The following is a 15,075-nucleotide window of genomic DNA, read 5'->3' as shown; positions in this document are numbered from 1 at the left end:
ACATAAACAAATTAATACTCATCAATGTACACTTGACCTGTATACCTATACGTGTGTAATTCCATCTGACTCCTGCCTGTGTGTGTGTGTGTTGCAGGGAGTCCCTTCCGTGTGCCAGTGAGAGAGCTGGTGGACCCAAGTAAGGTGAGGTGTTCAGGCCCAGGGCTGGGTAGTGGAGTCAGAGCCCATGTTCCTCAGACCTTCACTGTGGACACCAGCAAGGCTGGCCTCGCCCCTCTGGGAGTGGTGCTGTACGGACCTACTGGTAAGAGGAGAGAGAGAGAGAGAGACACACACAGACACACACACACACACACACACACACACACACACACACACACACACACACACACACACACACACACACACACACACACACACACACACACACACACACACACACACACACACACACACACACACACACACACACACACACACACACACACACACACACACACACACACACACACAGACACACACACAGACACCCCCTCCCCCTACACACAAACCAAATAGCTTTCATTGGCTGTGAAGTTTTAAGGTTTTAAACTTTTCAGACTGTGGTCAATATTTAATTACTTCCTGCTGCAGGAGTTGCTGAGCCAGTGAACATCACAGATAACGGAGACGGAACACACACAGCGACCTACACCCCGGCCAAGGACGGCCCGTACACCGTGTGTGTGAAGTACGCTGACCAGGAGGTCCCTCGCAGGTCAGAACAGCAGGAGGAGGAACCAAACTGTGATCACAGAGAAACATCTTTGATGTTTCCATCAAATCTTTGTACTGACTACACAATGTGTTCATCCCTCTGTCATTCTCTCTTGATCCTCTTTTCCTGTCTTGAAGTGGACATTCAGTTGAACTGAAACATTTCAATCCTTGAGAGATTTAAATCTTGATCTTTCATAAACAATCTTTTAGTCGTGACGCTCCTTTCTTTCAAATTATTATTATTTTTCCTCTCTCTGCAGTCCGTATAAGATCAAGACATTGCCTGCTCATGATGCCAGTAAGGTGCTTGCCAGTGGGCCAGGTTTGAATGCCCAGGGTGTGCCTGCCAGCCTGCCTGTGGAGTTCACCATCGATGCCCGCGATGCTGGCGAAGGCCTGCTCACTGTGCAGATACTGGTGAGTCACCTCCGCCTCTGTCACTTCCTCTCTAGACAGGAAACTGTCGTAGACTGTGAGCTCAGACATTCTCCTCCCTATTTAAAAGAGAACCTCCATTTATTTTTTCTTTAACCTTAAGAGGATAAACATCTCTTCAAGCTTGCTGTTATGATTCATGCTTGTTACCAATTTTAACATTTCTACCTTATTTTCTTATGTGTGTGTTTAATAAAAAACCCAAACACCAACCCCCATGTCAAGTCAGCCCCTCCCCCCATTCTACCCATTCGTTTCTCTCTGCCGCTCCCTGATCTGGGATGTGGTTGGGTTGTGGCTGTGATGTGTCTGCCTGTTGACTTGTCTGCAGGGTCCGGATGGGTCCAGGCGCGAGGTCTCAGTGTTTGTGGAGGACTGGGGCAGGAGGGTATGGGAGAAGCATATAGTCAAGGGGACCATACCCTTCAGTATTCTTAAGAAAGGCTCCGTAAGGCCTGCTCTTCCTTTTTCTGGACTCTTCTCTTTCACCTCTCACGCTGTCTGCCGTCTCCCCTCGCCCTCTTGTTCCCTTTTCGTCCCCTTCTTCCCTAGTCCCCTCGTTCTTTTCCCCTTGTCTTTTTTGTACTTGCTGAGGACCCTGGGAGGAGTATTTTATCTTCTCTATGTCTCCTTTCACTCTTCTCTCTTCTTACTGTGAGAGAGGAGAGAAGCCAGTCTATGTAGGAGAACAAGGGATTGTATACCAGATAAAAAGGGATTGTAGACCAAAGTTAAAACAATGCATAAACAAAGGATTAACTTGCTCCCTGGCTGAAACTTCACTGAAACAAGTTCGGTGCTGTGATGAGTTGGGACAGCACACATCAAAAACCTGGAGGAGGAACTGGGAGGAACAGGGATCTCTTGGATGTTTGGAAGTGAACGGTTCTCTTAAGCAGTAGTATACAGCCCATGAAAGACAAACATTCTCCATCCCCTCAATGTCCCTCCTCCCCAGTCTGTGTGGACTGACCTCTATTGGGTTTGGCTAATTGGCTAATGTGGTTTTCACTATCCAACTAACTGTAGAAAATGGCTCATAGCACCATCTATTCTCAAACATAACCATTCCCATTGTTACATTGTGCACAGCTATGACTCGTGTCATATGGACGGGATGACATACATTGACAATGTACAGTTTACATGAGTGTACACACACACACACACACACACACACACACACACACACACACACACACACACACACACACACACACACACACACACACACACACACACACACACACACACACACACACACACACACACACACACACACACACACACGATTCCACAGCATCCTATCCTGAGGTTGTACCATATCCCTATACCTGTAGGACCCAGAAGGCAAGCCGAAAAAGGCCAACATCCGTGACAACAGAGATGGGACGTACACAGTGTCCTATGTACCAGACATGGCAGGGCGCTACACCATCACCATCAAGTATGGAGGAGATGAGATTCCCTACTCACCCTATCGTATCCATGCCCTGCCCACTGGAGACGCCAGCAAGTGTCTGGTCACAGGTCAGTGAGAGGACTATATGTAAATGTATATCTATACTGTCTATCTCTATGGAGGAAGGCCTGGATAATCATTGCTCTGATGAAGTAGCTTTGGTGGGTTTTAGCCCATGATGCAACATTAATGAGGCACCATTTACTTTCTATCTACAGTTTCCATTGGAGGACATGGATTGGGTGAGCATTAATTAACATGCTAATTCTTCTGAAAACTAGCATGTATACCAGTGTATGTACTGCACATGATTATATTGACTTGATGTTTGTGATGACGGGATAGTTTCTGTAGTTCTGTATGGTCTCCTTACATGTCCATCATTCTCGACAGGTTCAGGTCTCGGACCCACCATCCAGATCGGCGAGGAGACCGTCATCACCGTGGACGCAAAAGCTGCTGGGAAGGGGAAGGTGACCTGTAAGGTGTCGACACCAGATGGGGCCGAGCTAGACGTGGACGTGGTGGAGAATTCCGACGGAACGTTTGACATCTACTACACGGCTCCGGAACCTGGGAAATACGTCATCACCATCCGCTTCGGAGGAGAACACATTCCAAACAGCCCCTTCCACATTGTGGTGAGTACTTCCTGGTACTACAGTACCCACGGAATCATGGGTACTGTAGTCCTTACCTGAATTTGTTGGGAAAGTGTCGTTTTTTTGTCACAGTGTTGCCATAAATGTGTTTCATTCATTGAATGTCTTCTGTAATGGTATCACACGATGTTGTGTGATCTCTAGGCTGGTTCAGAGACAGTAGGTTTGACTCATGTCATGTGACAGTACATGAGTTGTGCATGGTGTGCCACTTACATGAGCCTACGATAATCCTTGGAGGATTACTATAACTGTGTGCGCATGATGGTTTGTAAGTTACCCATAGAAATATGATGAGTAATTAGTCGATTTCTATGAAGTTTTCCTAAACGTGTGACTTACCCTCCCCAACAGGCCAGTGATACCGTCCCTATAATAGAGGAACCGTGTGACAAGCTCCAGTTACAACAGCCCTACCAGCCCTACCAGGGCTACCCCCCTCACTGGGTATAAACCTACCCCAAACCTCCCCTCACCCCACTCCACCCTGCCAGCACTTACCTCCACCTCACCCCCACCCTCTCCTTCAGCTTACCCACCTCCTTCATATACCAACGCCATGATTCCGACTTTACTTTCCATGTACATCTCAAAAACCTCTGTGTTGAAAATCATTGCACGTCCACTTCATTTTTGTTTTGCTTGTCTCCTTTATGGCGACGGCCATTGAGTTTGTATGTCTCTGTTTTGTGTGCATGAGTCGCTTTTGCATTGCTTTGACTGTTTTTCTTTCAGCTTATCTTGATTATCTCTCAGGCCTTCAAAGCCTGGACTCTCGCCTGTCCTGTCTGCCCAGAGTCAAGGCTTATGCCTGGGCTGTGCTTTCACCTCCATCCCCTCGTACTGTCCCTGAGCAGAGATATAGACCAGAATGCCAATGCTAATGTTAATTGAACCATTTCCCTTTCATAGGCCACAGAGGAGCCCGTCACCACCGGCGATATCATGGAGCCTATGCTCCGCCCCTTCAACCTGGTCATTCCGTTCACCGTTCAGAAGGGAGAGATCACAGGTGAGATTTAACTGATGTCTGACAGTTGTGTGTGTGTGTGGTGTTTGCTGTGATATGTATGATAATAACTTACCTGTGTGTGTGTGTGTGTTTCCAGGTGAGTTGCGTATGCCCTCAGGTAAGACAGCCCGTCCTAACATCACAGACAACAAGGATGGGACAGTCACAGTGAAGTACGCCCCTACAGAGAAAGGCCTGCACGAGATGGACATCAAATATGATGGAAACCACATCCCAGGTACATATTGCATAGAGAAAAACACACACACACATACATACACACAGAGTCTAATTCCATACAGGAAGTAGATCCATAATATGCTGTTTTATGCTGTTCCAACACAGGAAGTCCCCTCCAGTTCTATGTAGATGCCATCAATAGTGGTCATGTGACAGCCTATGGTCCTGGTCTGAGTCACGGCATGGTCAACAAACCTGCCACCTTCACCATCGTCACCAAGGATGCAGGGGAAGGTAAGGAACTGAACCAAATAATACCATACTGATTTGTGCCACTACTGTGCTATGGTCAAATTCTATCATGGTATTAATCATGGTATTCAACAATTCTCAAAGTCTTCAATCCCTTTCCCTTGCATGATTTTCCTCCGTCCCTCTCTCATCCCTTGTCTCCCCCTACATTCCCCCATCTCTCCTCTCTTCTGCTATTCCTACTTTCTCTCTTCCTGTCTTTCTCTCTTCCTGTCTTTCTCTCTTCCCGTCTTTCTCTCTTCCTGTCTTTCTCTCTCTCTCCTCTCATGTCTAGGTGGCCTGTCCCTGGCGGTGGAGGGCCCCTCTAAGGCAGAGATCAACTGTAAGGACAACAAGGATGGAACCTGTACTGTGTCCTACCTTCCCACTGTACCAGGAGACTACAACATCATCGTCAAGTTTGACAACAAACACATCGCCGGCAGCCCCTACACTGCCAAGATCACAGGTATTGACTCTGTGTATGTGTGTGTGTGTGTGAGAGTGAGAGAGAGAGAGTTTGTAATATGCAACAAGGCTAGAGCAAGGTTGTATTCAAAGGTTGTATTCATTAAATGCATGAATTAGTTTTCATTTTCTCTCCTTCATTCTCTTTGTTCTTTTCTGTCCTCCTCTCCCCTGTAGGGGATGACACTATGAGGACATCCCAGCTCAACGTCGGCACGGCAACAGACGTGTCATTGAAGATCTCAGAGACGGACCTGAGCAGCCTGACAGCGAGCATCAGAGCACCGTCGGGCAACGAGGAACCCTGCCTCCTCAAGAGACTGCCCAATCGACACATCGGTGAGCCACTCACCAGGCCCGGGTCCCAAAGTTCATGAATCTATTATTTAGTCAGTAACACAAAGTTCTGTAAACCTCTTTTTTTTGTGTCGAAAGAGACCTGGTGAGATAGCAGCAAGGGTAAACTTGTATATATTTAAACCATAAAGAGGCACCGATATAGTCATTCCATGTATCTGATTGCGTTCTCCTCTATCCGTCCTCCCCTCTAGGTATCTCATTCACTCCTAAGGAGGTGGGGGAGCATGTTGTGAGTGTGAAGAAGAACGGGACGCACGTGACCAACAGCCCCTTCAAGATCATGGTGGGTCAGTCAGAGATCGGGGACGCCAGCAAGGTCAAGGTGTTTGGCCAGGGACTGGTGGAGGGACACATCTTTCAGGTGGCTGAGTTCATAGTTGACACCAGGAACGCAGGTGAGGGTGTTTTCATTGGTATTCATTGTGACAAGTTACTATTGAACATAATAGAGGGTTAAGATAATATTCAACTTTAGACGTTCAGAAGTTTTAGGTTAATAGTTTTTGCTGTGTATGCACTGTAAAAGGGTTGCAGTGAATTTGTCAGTAACTTGCAGGCAGCTCACTGGCAAGTAAGTTACTATATTTCATATTGCAGTACACCTACTGTTATCTGAATACTGTATCAAAGCGAGCACTGCGTATTGACACACAGTACAATACCGTAGAATTGATTGTATTATACTGTAAAAAAAAGTAAATGCTACTGTAATCGTAATGAATAAATGGATGGATGAAATTCATTGAGGGGATTAGGGTTTGTATTTGACAGTATTTTACTGTAATTACATGTGATTGGTGTAAAAAGATTGGCTGCTACGTAGGTAATGTGTTTTTCTTTACAGCATATCAATGAATATTTGGTGTTTTATATCACTTGCACTTCTAGAGGCCTTAACAAAGGCTTCTAAACTGGCAGTGACCACAGGGAAAAACAGACCAAAAGGACATGGCAAAATGCTCAATCATTTAAGGTTTAAGACTTGCTGCCACTCCAATCTAGGCCCTATACCTTTTAAATTGATGGGGCACTAATACCACATGCAGGTTAAATTAGTACAGAATTTTCACTAACGGGTGCAACAAATATAGCCTCTACAAGACACGCCTCAAATATGTTAATGGTCAAAAGCTTTTTGGCACTCCACAAATCCAGTACGGGACTGTTTTCTGTGGGATAGAATTACAGTACACTTTAAAAAATGTAACTTGTTTTTACGGTAAGTGCTTTCTTTACAATAACATACTGTTAATCCAAAGTTTATTTGGAATTTACAATAACATACTGTACTTTTTTTTTACAGTAATTTACAGGTAACAAGCTGCCAGTAAGTTACTGTAAAAACAAGTTATGGTTTTTACAGTGTACCATTCAAAATACAGCAATAATTTCCCTGCCCACAAAATGTTCCCACAATGGACCATCATTTACAGAATGCTGCAGTAAAATGTTTCACATATTTTACTGTTAATAATACTCAAACTGACTGTATAAATTACAGTTTTCCATTACAATGTGGATATGACTGGTGTAACCAACACTCACTGTGACATCTTTCTCCCCATCTCTCTCCTCTCTCATGTCTCACTATCTAATCTCTCTACTCTTCTCATGTCTCTCCCTTTCCCTCCCTCCCTCTTCTCTCTATCAGGGTATGGTGGTCTGGGTCTGTCTATCGAGGGTCCCAGTAAGGTGGATATTAACTGTGAGGATGTGGAGGATGGTACCTGTAAGGTGACCTACTGTCCCACTGAACCAGGAAATTACATCATCAACATCAAGTTCGCCGACCAGCACATTCCAGGTGAGTTCAGGGGGCCTCCGGCGGCCTCAGGGGTGTCTTACAACATGCCTGTATACAATCCAGCTCCTGTCTAAACAGACTTATCTTGCTATGGGTGGTCTTGCATTTTTTTTGTCTGATTTGGGTTCCTGACTGGCTGTGATTGGTCTATCCCACAGGAAGTCCTTTCACAGTGAAGGTGTGTGGTGAGGGCAGGGTGAAGGAGAGCATCACCAGGAAGAGACATGCTCCATCCATTGCTACTGTGGGCAGCACCTGTAACCTCAACCTCAAAATACCAGGTGAGAACCGTTATGGTCTGTGTGTGGTCCAGGATTGGGATTCCAAAAATCCCATTGGCTCTTCTCCTTTCTATCTATCATCCCTCCTTTTCTCTTATCTTCCTCTCCTTGCACAGTCACATGCTTTCACATACCTTTATTACACGCTGTTGTGACCCCTTGCTTGGTCTTCCTACTGCATAGTTCTGTTTTCATCTCTTGCTCTTTCTTCCTCCTTCCCTCCTTCCTTCCCTCCCTCCTCCTCCTTCCTCCCTCTGTAGGTAATTGGTTTCAGATGGTGTCGGCCCAGGAGCGGCATACGCGCACGTTCACGCGCAGCAGTCACACGTACACGCGCACGGAGCGCACAGAGATTAGTAAGACACGGGCGGGGGAGACCAAGCGGGAGGTGCGCGTGGAGGAGAGTACCCAGGTTGGGGGAGACCCCTTCAGGGACGTGTTTGGAGAGTTCCTGGGGAGTCAGAGTCTCACAGGCTTCAGTGGGATACCAGCCACTACCAGACAGCCTCAAGAGGGTGTGTGTGTGACACAAGAGGGTGTGTGAGGCCTGTCTAATGCCGATTAATTGATTCGGAATGTGTGTGTTTTGTGTTGAGTGTCCAGTTTGGCTATGCCTTTTTGTTTTAATCCAGACTAATACATACATCTAGAATACAAATGTCAAACTACTGCTTGATTAAGTTGAATATTATTCGTTTTTAAATTGCGTGATGCAATGATGTATGTAACATGTCTGGATATGAATTACTGTGTGTGCCTTCGTGTGTGTTGAGTTGGGGAGTCGCTCCGTGTTCCTCCCAGATTGGAATTTATAGGAGGGCGTTTAAAGGAGTGCGCAGAGCTGGAAAATCTGAGCAATTCATGGCTGTCACCTCTGTGACCCAGCCATCTTACTCTGACATCACACAAAGCCAGAGACTGATCCACACGCAGCTGTATCCACATCTCAGTCTAACTTCATACAGTCTCTCTGATTCTCTCTGATTCTCCACTACCCCTACTGACAACCTGATTGTTTGTGAACAGAGTGAACAATATTTAAAAGTTTGTCTGAATCATTTCTCCTACTTCTGTCCTTCTCTCCTCCTCCTCTCTCTCTTTCTTCTTCCCTCTCCCATGTATTTCTCCCACCCCCTACTATCGCTCTCTTTCCCTCTTTTTTTCCCTCTCCCTCCTCCCCTCCAGGTGACCAGGGGACCCAGGAGATGACGGCCCAGGTGACCAGTCCGGGGGGTAAAACGGAGGACGCAGAGATCATCGACGGCGAGGACAGCACCTACAGCGTCCGCTTCATCCCCCAGGAGATGGGTCCCCACACGGTCAACGTCAAGTACCGGGGCCAGCACGTCCCCGGGAGCCCCTTCCAGTTCACCGTGGGGCCCCTGGGAGAGGGAGGGGCACACAAGGTCCGGGCCGGGGGCACGGGGCTGGATAGAGGAGTGGCAGGAGTGGCAGGTAGGTTGGCTGAGGGGGGCAGTAGAGCTCTCTTAGAAAGTGATAGGCAGGGTTTGAAGCTTCTGATTAGGAGAGCCTTGCCTTGTCAGTCATTCACTAAATGTAGGGCTATGTTGGGCTTTTGATCAAGATAATGAAACTATTCATATGCTTCTTTCCCTTTTGTATATACTGTATAACTGACTGACTGTGTTCCTCTGTAGCTGAGTTTAGTATCTGGACCAGAGAGGCTGGAGCAGGGGGTCTGTCCATCGCTGTAGAGGGGCCCAGTAAGGCAGAGATCACGTTTGAAGACAGGAAGGATGGATCCTGTGGAGTGGCCTATGTGGTGCAGGAGCCAGGTCAGACCAACATATTATACACACTACATTAATCTAACGTACACAACAACATACTGGACATATTCTACACCTGAAATCACAAGGTTGACTATGTGCCCTCTCTCTCTCTCTCTCTCTCTCTCTCTCTCTCTCTCTCTCTCTCTCTCTCTCTCTCTCTCTCTCTCTCTCTCTCTCTCTCTCTCTCTCTCTCTCTCTTTCTCTCTCTCTCTTTCTCTCTTTCTCTCTTTCTCTCTCTCTCTCTCTCTCTCTCTCTCGCTCTCTCCAGGTGACTATGAGGTGTCCATTAAGTTCAATGATGAGCACATCCCAGACAGTCCCTTTATAGTCCCCATCGCCACTCTGTCTGATAACGCACGCCGCCTTACAGTCACCAGCCTACAGGTTAGAACACAGAGACAGACACACACACACACACACACACACACACACACACACACACGCACACGCACACGCACACGCACACGCACACGCACACGCACACGCACACGCACACGCACACACACACACACACACACATATATATACATATATACAGTGGGGAGAACAAGTATTTGATACACTGCCGATTTTGCAGGTTTTCCTACTTACAAAGCATGTAGAGGTCTGTAATTTCTATCATGGGTACACTTCAACTATGAGAGACGGAATCTAAAACAAAAATCCAGAAAATCACATTGTATGATTTTTAAGTAATTAATTTGCATTTTATTGCATGACATAAGTATTTGATACATCAGAAAAGCAGATCTTAATATTTGGTACAGAAACCTTTGTTTGCAATTACAGAGATCATACGTTTCCTGGAGTTCTTGACCAGGTTTGCACACACTGCAGCAGGGATTTTGGCCCACTCCTCCATACAGATCTTCTCCAGATCCTTCAGGTTTCGGGGCTGTCGCTGGGCAATACGGACTTTCAGCTCCCTCCAAAGATTTTTTATTGGGTTCAGGTCTGGAGACTGGCTAGGCCACTCCAGGACCTTGAGATACTTCTTACGGAGCCACTCCTTAGTTGCCCTGGCTGTGTGTTTCGGGTCGTTGTCATGCTGGAAGACCCAGCCACGACCCATCATCAATGCTCTTACTGAGGGAAGGAGGTTGTTGGCTAAGATCTCGCAATACATGGCCCCATCCATCCTCCCCTCAATACGGTGCAGTCGTCCTGTCCCCTTTGCAGAAAAGCATCCCCAAAGAATGATGTTTCCACCTCCATGCTTCACGGTTGGGATGGTGTTCTTGGGGTTGTACTCATCCTTCTTCTTCCTCCAAACACGGCGAGTGGAGTTTAGACCAAAAAGCTCTATTTTTGTCTCATCAGACCACATGACCTTCTCCCATTCCTCCTCTGGATCATCCAGATGGTCATTGGCAAACTTCAGACGGGCCTGGACATGCGCTGGCTTGAGCAGGTGGACCTTGCGTGCGCTGCAGGATTTTAATCCATGACGGTGTAGTGTGTTACTAATGGTTTTCTTTGAGACTGTGGTCCCAGCTCTCTCCAGGTCATTGACCAGGTCCTGCCGTGTAGTTCTGGGCTGATAACTCACCTTCCTCATGATCATTGATGCCCCACGAGGTGAGATCTTGCATGGAGCCCCAGACCGAGGGTGATTGACCGTCATCTTGAACTTCTTCCATTTTCTAATAATTGCGCCAACAGTTGTTGCCTTCTCACCAAGCTGCTTGCCTATTGTCCTGTAGCCCATCCCAGCCTTGTGCAGGTCTACAATTTTATCCCTGATGTCCTTACACAGCTCTCTGGTCTTGGCCATTGTGGAGAGGTTGGAATCTGTTTGATTGTGTGTGGACAGGTGTCTTTTATACAGGTAACGAGTTCAAACAGGTGCAGTTAATACAGGTAATGAGTGGAGAACAGGAGGGCTTCTTAAAGAAAAACTAACAGGTCTGTGAGAGCCGGAATTCTTACTGGTTGGTAGGTGATCAAATACTTATGTCATGCAATAAAATGCAAATTAATTACTTAAAAATCATACAATGTGATTTTCTGGATTTTTGTTTTAGATTCCGTCTCTCACAGTTGAAGTGTACCTATGATAAAAATTACAGACCTCTACATGCTTTGTAAGTAGGAAAACCTGCAAAATCGGCAGTGTATCAAATACTTGTTCTCCCCACTGTATTAACACTCCAGACTCCGACATTGCACAAGCATTTCGCTACACCCGCAATAACATCTACTAAATATGTGTATGCAACCAATAACATTTGATTTGATTTGACACTGGATGCTGAGGTTGCTGACCTTATTCTGATGCCTATCATTATTAGCACCTTCATTACCGAGGACTGGAATGGTTTTATACAGAGAGCAGAGTTCACTGCTATATGAATAGACACACCTGTCATAACCTCTTCTTCATTTAAACCAGAGAAGGAAGGTCGTCTTTATTTAAGTTGTAAATTAATTTAGATTAGCTATGAATAGTTTGATTAGTGGATACATTGGTCAGGCTACTCTGAAATCTATATGCAGGCAGTGTATGTGTGTGTGTGTGTGTGTGTGTGTGTGTGTGTGTGTGTGTGTGTGTGTGTGTGTGTGTGTGTGTGTGTGTGTGTGTGTGTGTGTGTGTGTGTGTGTGTGTGTGTGTGTGTGTGTGTGTGTGTGTGTGTGTGTGAGTGAGTGTGTGTGTGTGTGTTCAAGTTTGGGGGTGAGATGGTTGGATAATTATTATTATTAGCTGCTTCTGCTTTAGAGGAAATGTGTTACCCAACACCCTGTCATCAGTCTGACCACATGGGGCTTATTAGATCATTGACCTTTAACCTTTGTGATTGAAGGAGATGGGATTGAAGGTGGGCCAGGAGGCGTCGTTCGCAGTGCAGTTGAACGGGGCGAGGGGGTTGATAGATGCTAAGGTTCACACCCCGGCCGGAGCTGTAGAGGAGTGTTACGTTACTGAGCTGGACAGCGGTAAGACATAGCACTGAACAAACTGACAATACAACAACTCACAACTATACAGTACAGAAAATATCCAAGATACTGCCTTTTCCACCAGATCGATTCAATTCCTTTGATAATTAAGAAAACACATCACGTCAAGAACCAGCAGTACATGCAGTAGTAGTATTTTACAGTAGGGCTAGTACAACAGAGGGCTAGTACAACAGAGGGCTAGTACAACAGAGGGCTAGTACAACAGAGGGCTAGTACAACAGAGGGCTAGTACAACAGAGGGCTAGTACAACCAAAGCACCAGGTGCTCATCCTACAATATAAATACGGTCATCTCAATTGCATGTCTTACTAAATGAAAGGTTCAGTAAGTAAATTGTGAATATTGTAAAATGTCGGCCATTTAACCTTCCCCTTCCTGTTCCCCTGCAGACCAGCACGCCATCCGGTTTATCCCGAGGGAGAACGGAGTCCACTCCATCGAAGTGCGTTTCAACGGGAGCCACATTCCCGGTAGTCCCTTCAAGATCCGCGTGGGAGAGATCGGACAGGTCGGAGACCCGGGAATGGTGTCTGCCTTCGGACCTGGGCTGGAAGGAGGAACTACAGGTATGAGGAACATTGTGTTGTAACCACACAAACACAAACAATAAGGTAGACAAATACGTTATGTGTTTATTAGAATTTTAACACAGTTCAGTAATTAGGTCATTTCAAATACCCAAAGAAGGCCTATCGGCTACTGTAAGGAAAAATACACAAAATGTATAAATGACCAATACTGGCTCACATGTCTCTTCTAACTCACCTCTGATTGGACGTTTTCCCTGTCCATCTCTATCCCCTCCCTTCCTGTAGGCGTGGCATCAGACTTTGTAGTGAACACGTGTAATGCGGGGTCGGGTGCTCTGTCAGTGACCATCGATGGGCCGTCCAAGGTCAAGATGGACTGTCAGGATAGTCCCGAGGGTTACAAGGTCACTTACACACCCATGGCCCCCGGCAGCTATCTCATCACCATCAAATACGGGGGACCATCCCACATCGTAGGCAGCCCCTTCAAGGCTAAAGTCACAGGTAAGTCCTCTATAGAGCAACGCTACCCAGACACTAACGTTTCAGTGTTGAGTCTAGAATGTGTTGACGGAGAGATGGCAAGTGTGTGTGTACTGGTCTACTAAAGAGTCCTCAGACCTTGTGGAGGCTTGGTGTAATGAGTTGGAAGAGTCCCTAGCCTCTACACCCTCCTATTATATTAGACATTCTGTATTTTTGCAGAGGGCTCCTAAGCTGTGTGTGTTTATGTTTTATATGAGGAAAGATTATGCAACATGCCAGTTGTGATTATAGATCTTACGCAACCCCTCTCTCTCTCCCTTCTCTCTCTCTCTCTCTCTCCCTTCTCTCTCTCTCTCTCCCTTCTCTCTCTCTCTCTCCCTCTCTCTCTCTCTCCCTTCTCTCTCTCTCCCTTCTCTCTCTCTCCCTCTCTCTCTCTCTCTCTCTCTCTCTCTCTCTCTCTCTCTCTCTCTCTCTCTCTCTCTCTCTCTCTCTCTCTCTCTCTCTCTCTCTCTATAGGTGCTCGTCTCTCTGGTGGTCACAGTCTACATGAAACTTCGTCCGTACTTGTGGAGACAGTAACCAAGTCGTTGTCGTCGTCGTCGTCGATGGGCGTGGCCTATGGCCCTAAGTTCTCTTCGGATGCCAGTAAGGTGGTCTCCCGGGGCGCCGGCCTATCAACGGCCTTTGTAGAGCAGAAGAACACCTTCACAGTGGACTGCAGCAAAGCAGGTAAGAGGCAATGGTCATACACTCGCAGACACACACGCAGACAGACACGTGTACAAATGCACCCACATACAAAGTATACACACGCAGATACACTCACACAAATACTTAATGTTGCCATATTGCTTCCCTTATAGGAACTAACATGTTGATGGTGGGGGTACACGGACCCAAGACCCCGTGTGAAGAGGTCTACGTTAAACACCTGGGCAACAGGATGTACAACGTCACCTACACCGTCAAAGAACAGGGCAACTACATCCTCATTGTCAAATGGGGGGATGAAAATGTCCCCGGCAGCCCCTTCCATGTCACCGTCCCCTAAAATGGACTCATCCATCCCCTGTACAACCCCCTGCTGTATCCCAGAATGGACTCGTGCAACACCCCCACAGACACACTAAAGATGCAAAGACTTTTTCCGTCTGTCCGGGGGGGAGTAAGTTACCCATCATGCATTGTACCACATTTCTCTGATAACTCATCCAGGCGACATCACAAAATCTGAGGTGCCAATCATCCTATGTCTGCGCCACCCCACCAACTAGCCATCCTGTTGCTGTTTACTTTCAATGTGACAGAATGTACAAAGAGGTCAAATCATGTTTTCTGTCTGTATCAGCCTATGCTAGTATTTTCAGAGCACAAACACAGTATGCAGTCACTACCATGTGCTTTTTAGCTAGTTCCCCAATGGTGTCCCACACTGCCTGTACTGGCCTGGTCAAAATGGCTGCCTTACATGAGGGAAGATAGCTGTGACGTCACTGTCTGGGTCACTGACAGACAGAGAGGAGTTATTTACCTTTATTTATTCAGTCCTTTTATTTTCTTTGACAGAAAATTGTCTTATATTGTTTCAAAGGAGAAGATTTCTGTCGATTTTAGAAAGTATTCTCCCTC

At 46.5% G+C, this 15,075-nt stretch overlaps 1 protein-coding gene across 11 annotated transcripts in view; it reads left to right on the top strand.

Moving 5' to 3' along the window:
* The window catches only part of LOC139565617 (filamin-C-like), an 84,485-nt gene that overhangs the window by 69,104 nt on the left and 306 nt on the right, over window positions 1–15,075 (top strand). For 2 of the 11 annotated variants that reach the window (XM_071386046.1, XM_071386050.1), the window contains 24 exons: window positions 98–265; window positions 595–718; window positions 981–1,137; window positions 2,496–2,685; window positions 2,836–2,859; window positions 3,011–3,258; window positions 3,634–3,726; window positions 4,192–4,291; window positions 4,389–4,529; window positions 4,637–4,765; window positions 5,058–5,231; window positions 5,408–5,569; window positions 5,782–5,985; window positions 7,242–7,394; window positions 7,553–7,675; window positions 7,936–8,190; window positions 8,861–9,130; window positions 9,334–9,471; window positions 9,737–9,852; window positions 12,270–12,402; window positions 12,820–12,996; window positions 13,246–13,464; window positions 13,963–14,175; window positions 14,310–15,075. The exon at window positions 14,310–15,075 is cut by the window's right edge and continues 306 nt beyond it. In XM_071386046.1, the coding sequence (XP_071242147.1) occupies window positions 98–265; window positions 595–718; window positions 981–1,137; window positions 2,496–2,685; window positions 2,836–2,859; window positions 3,011–3,258; window positions 3,634–3,726; window positions 4,192–4,291; window positions 4,389–4,529; window positions 4,637–4,765; window positions 5,058–5,231; window positions 5,408–5,569; window positions 5,782–5,985; window positions 7,242–7,394; window positions 7,553–7,675; window positions 7,936–8,190; window positions 8,861–9,130; window positions 9,334–9,471; window positions 9,737–9,852; window positions 12,270–12,402; window positions 12,820–12,996; window positions 13,246–13,464; window positions 13,963–14,175; window positions 14,310–14,497 (3,899 nt within the window). In that variant the 3' untranslated portion in view covers window positions 14,498–15,075. Of the gene's footprint in view, window positions 1–97; window positions 266–594; window positions 719–980; window positions 1,138–2,495; window positions 2,686–2,835; window positions 2,860–3,010; window positions 3,259–3,633; window positions 3,727–4,191; window positions 4,292–4,388; window positions 4,530–4,636; window positions 4,766–5,057; window positions 5,232–5,407; window positions 5,570–5,781; window positions 5,986–7,241; window positions 7,395–7,552; window positions 7,676–7,935; window positions 8,212–8,860; window positions 9,131–9,333; window positions 9,472–9,736; window positions 9,853–12,269; window positions 12,403–12,819; window positions 12,997–13,245; window positions 13,465–13,962; window positions 14,176–14,309 lie in introns of all 11 variants that reach the window. The other 9 variants (XM_071386045.1, XM_071386049.1, XM_071386048.1 and 6 more) reach the window with 5 other exon arrangements.

Source organism: Salvelinus alpinus, chromosome 37, assembly GCF_045679555.1.
Source record: "Salvelinus alpinus chromosome 37, SLU_Salpinus.1, whole genome shotgun sequence".
NCBI classification, from domain to species: Eukaryota; Metazoa; Chordata; class Actinopteri; order Salmoniformes; family Salmonidae; genus Salvelinus; species Salvelinus alpinus.
This window is presented reverse-complemented; position numbering and strand designations above follow the sequence as displayed.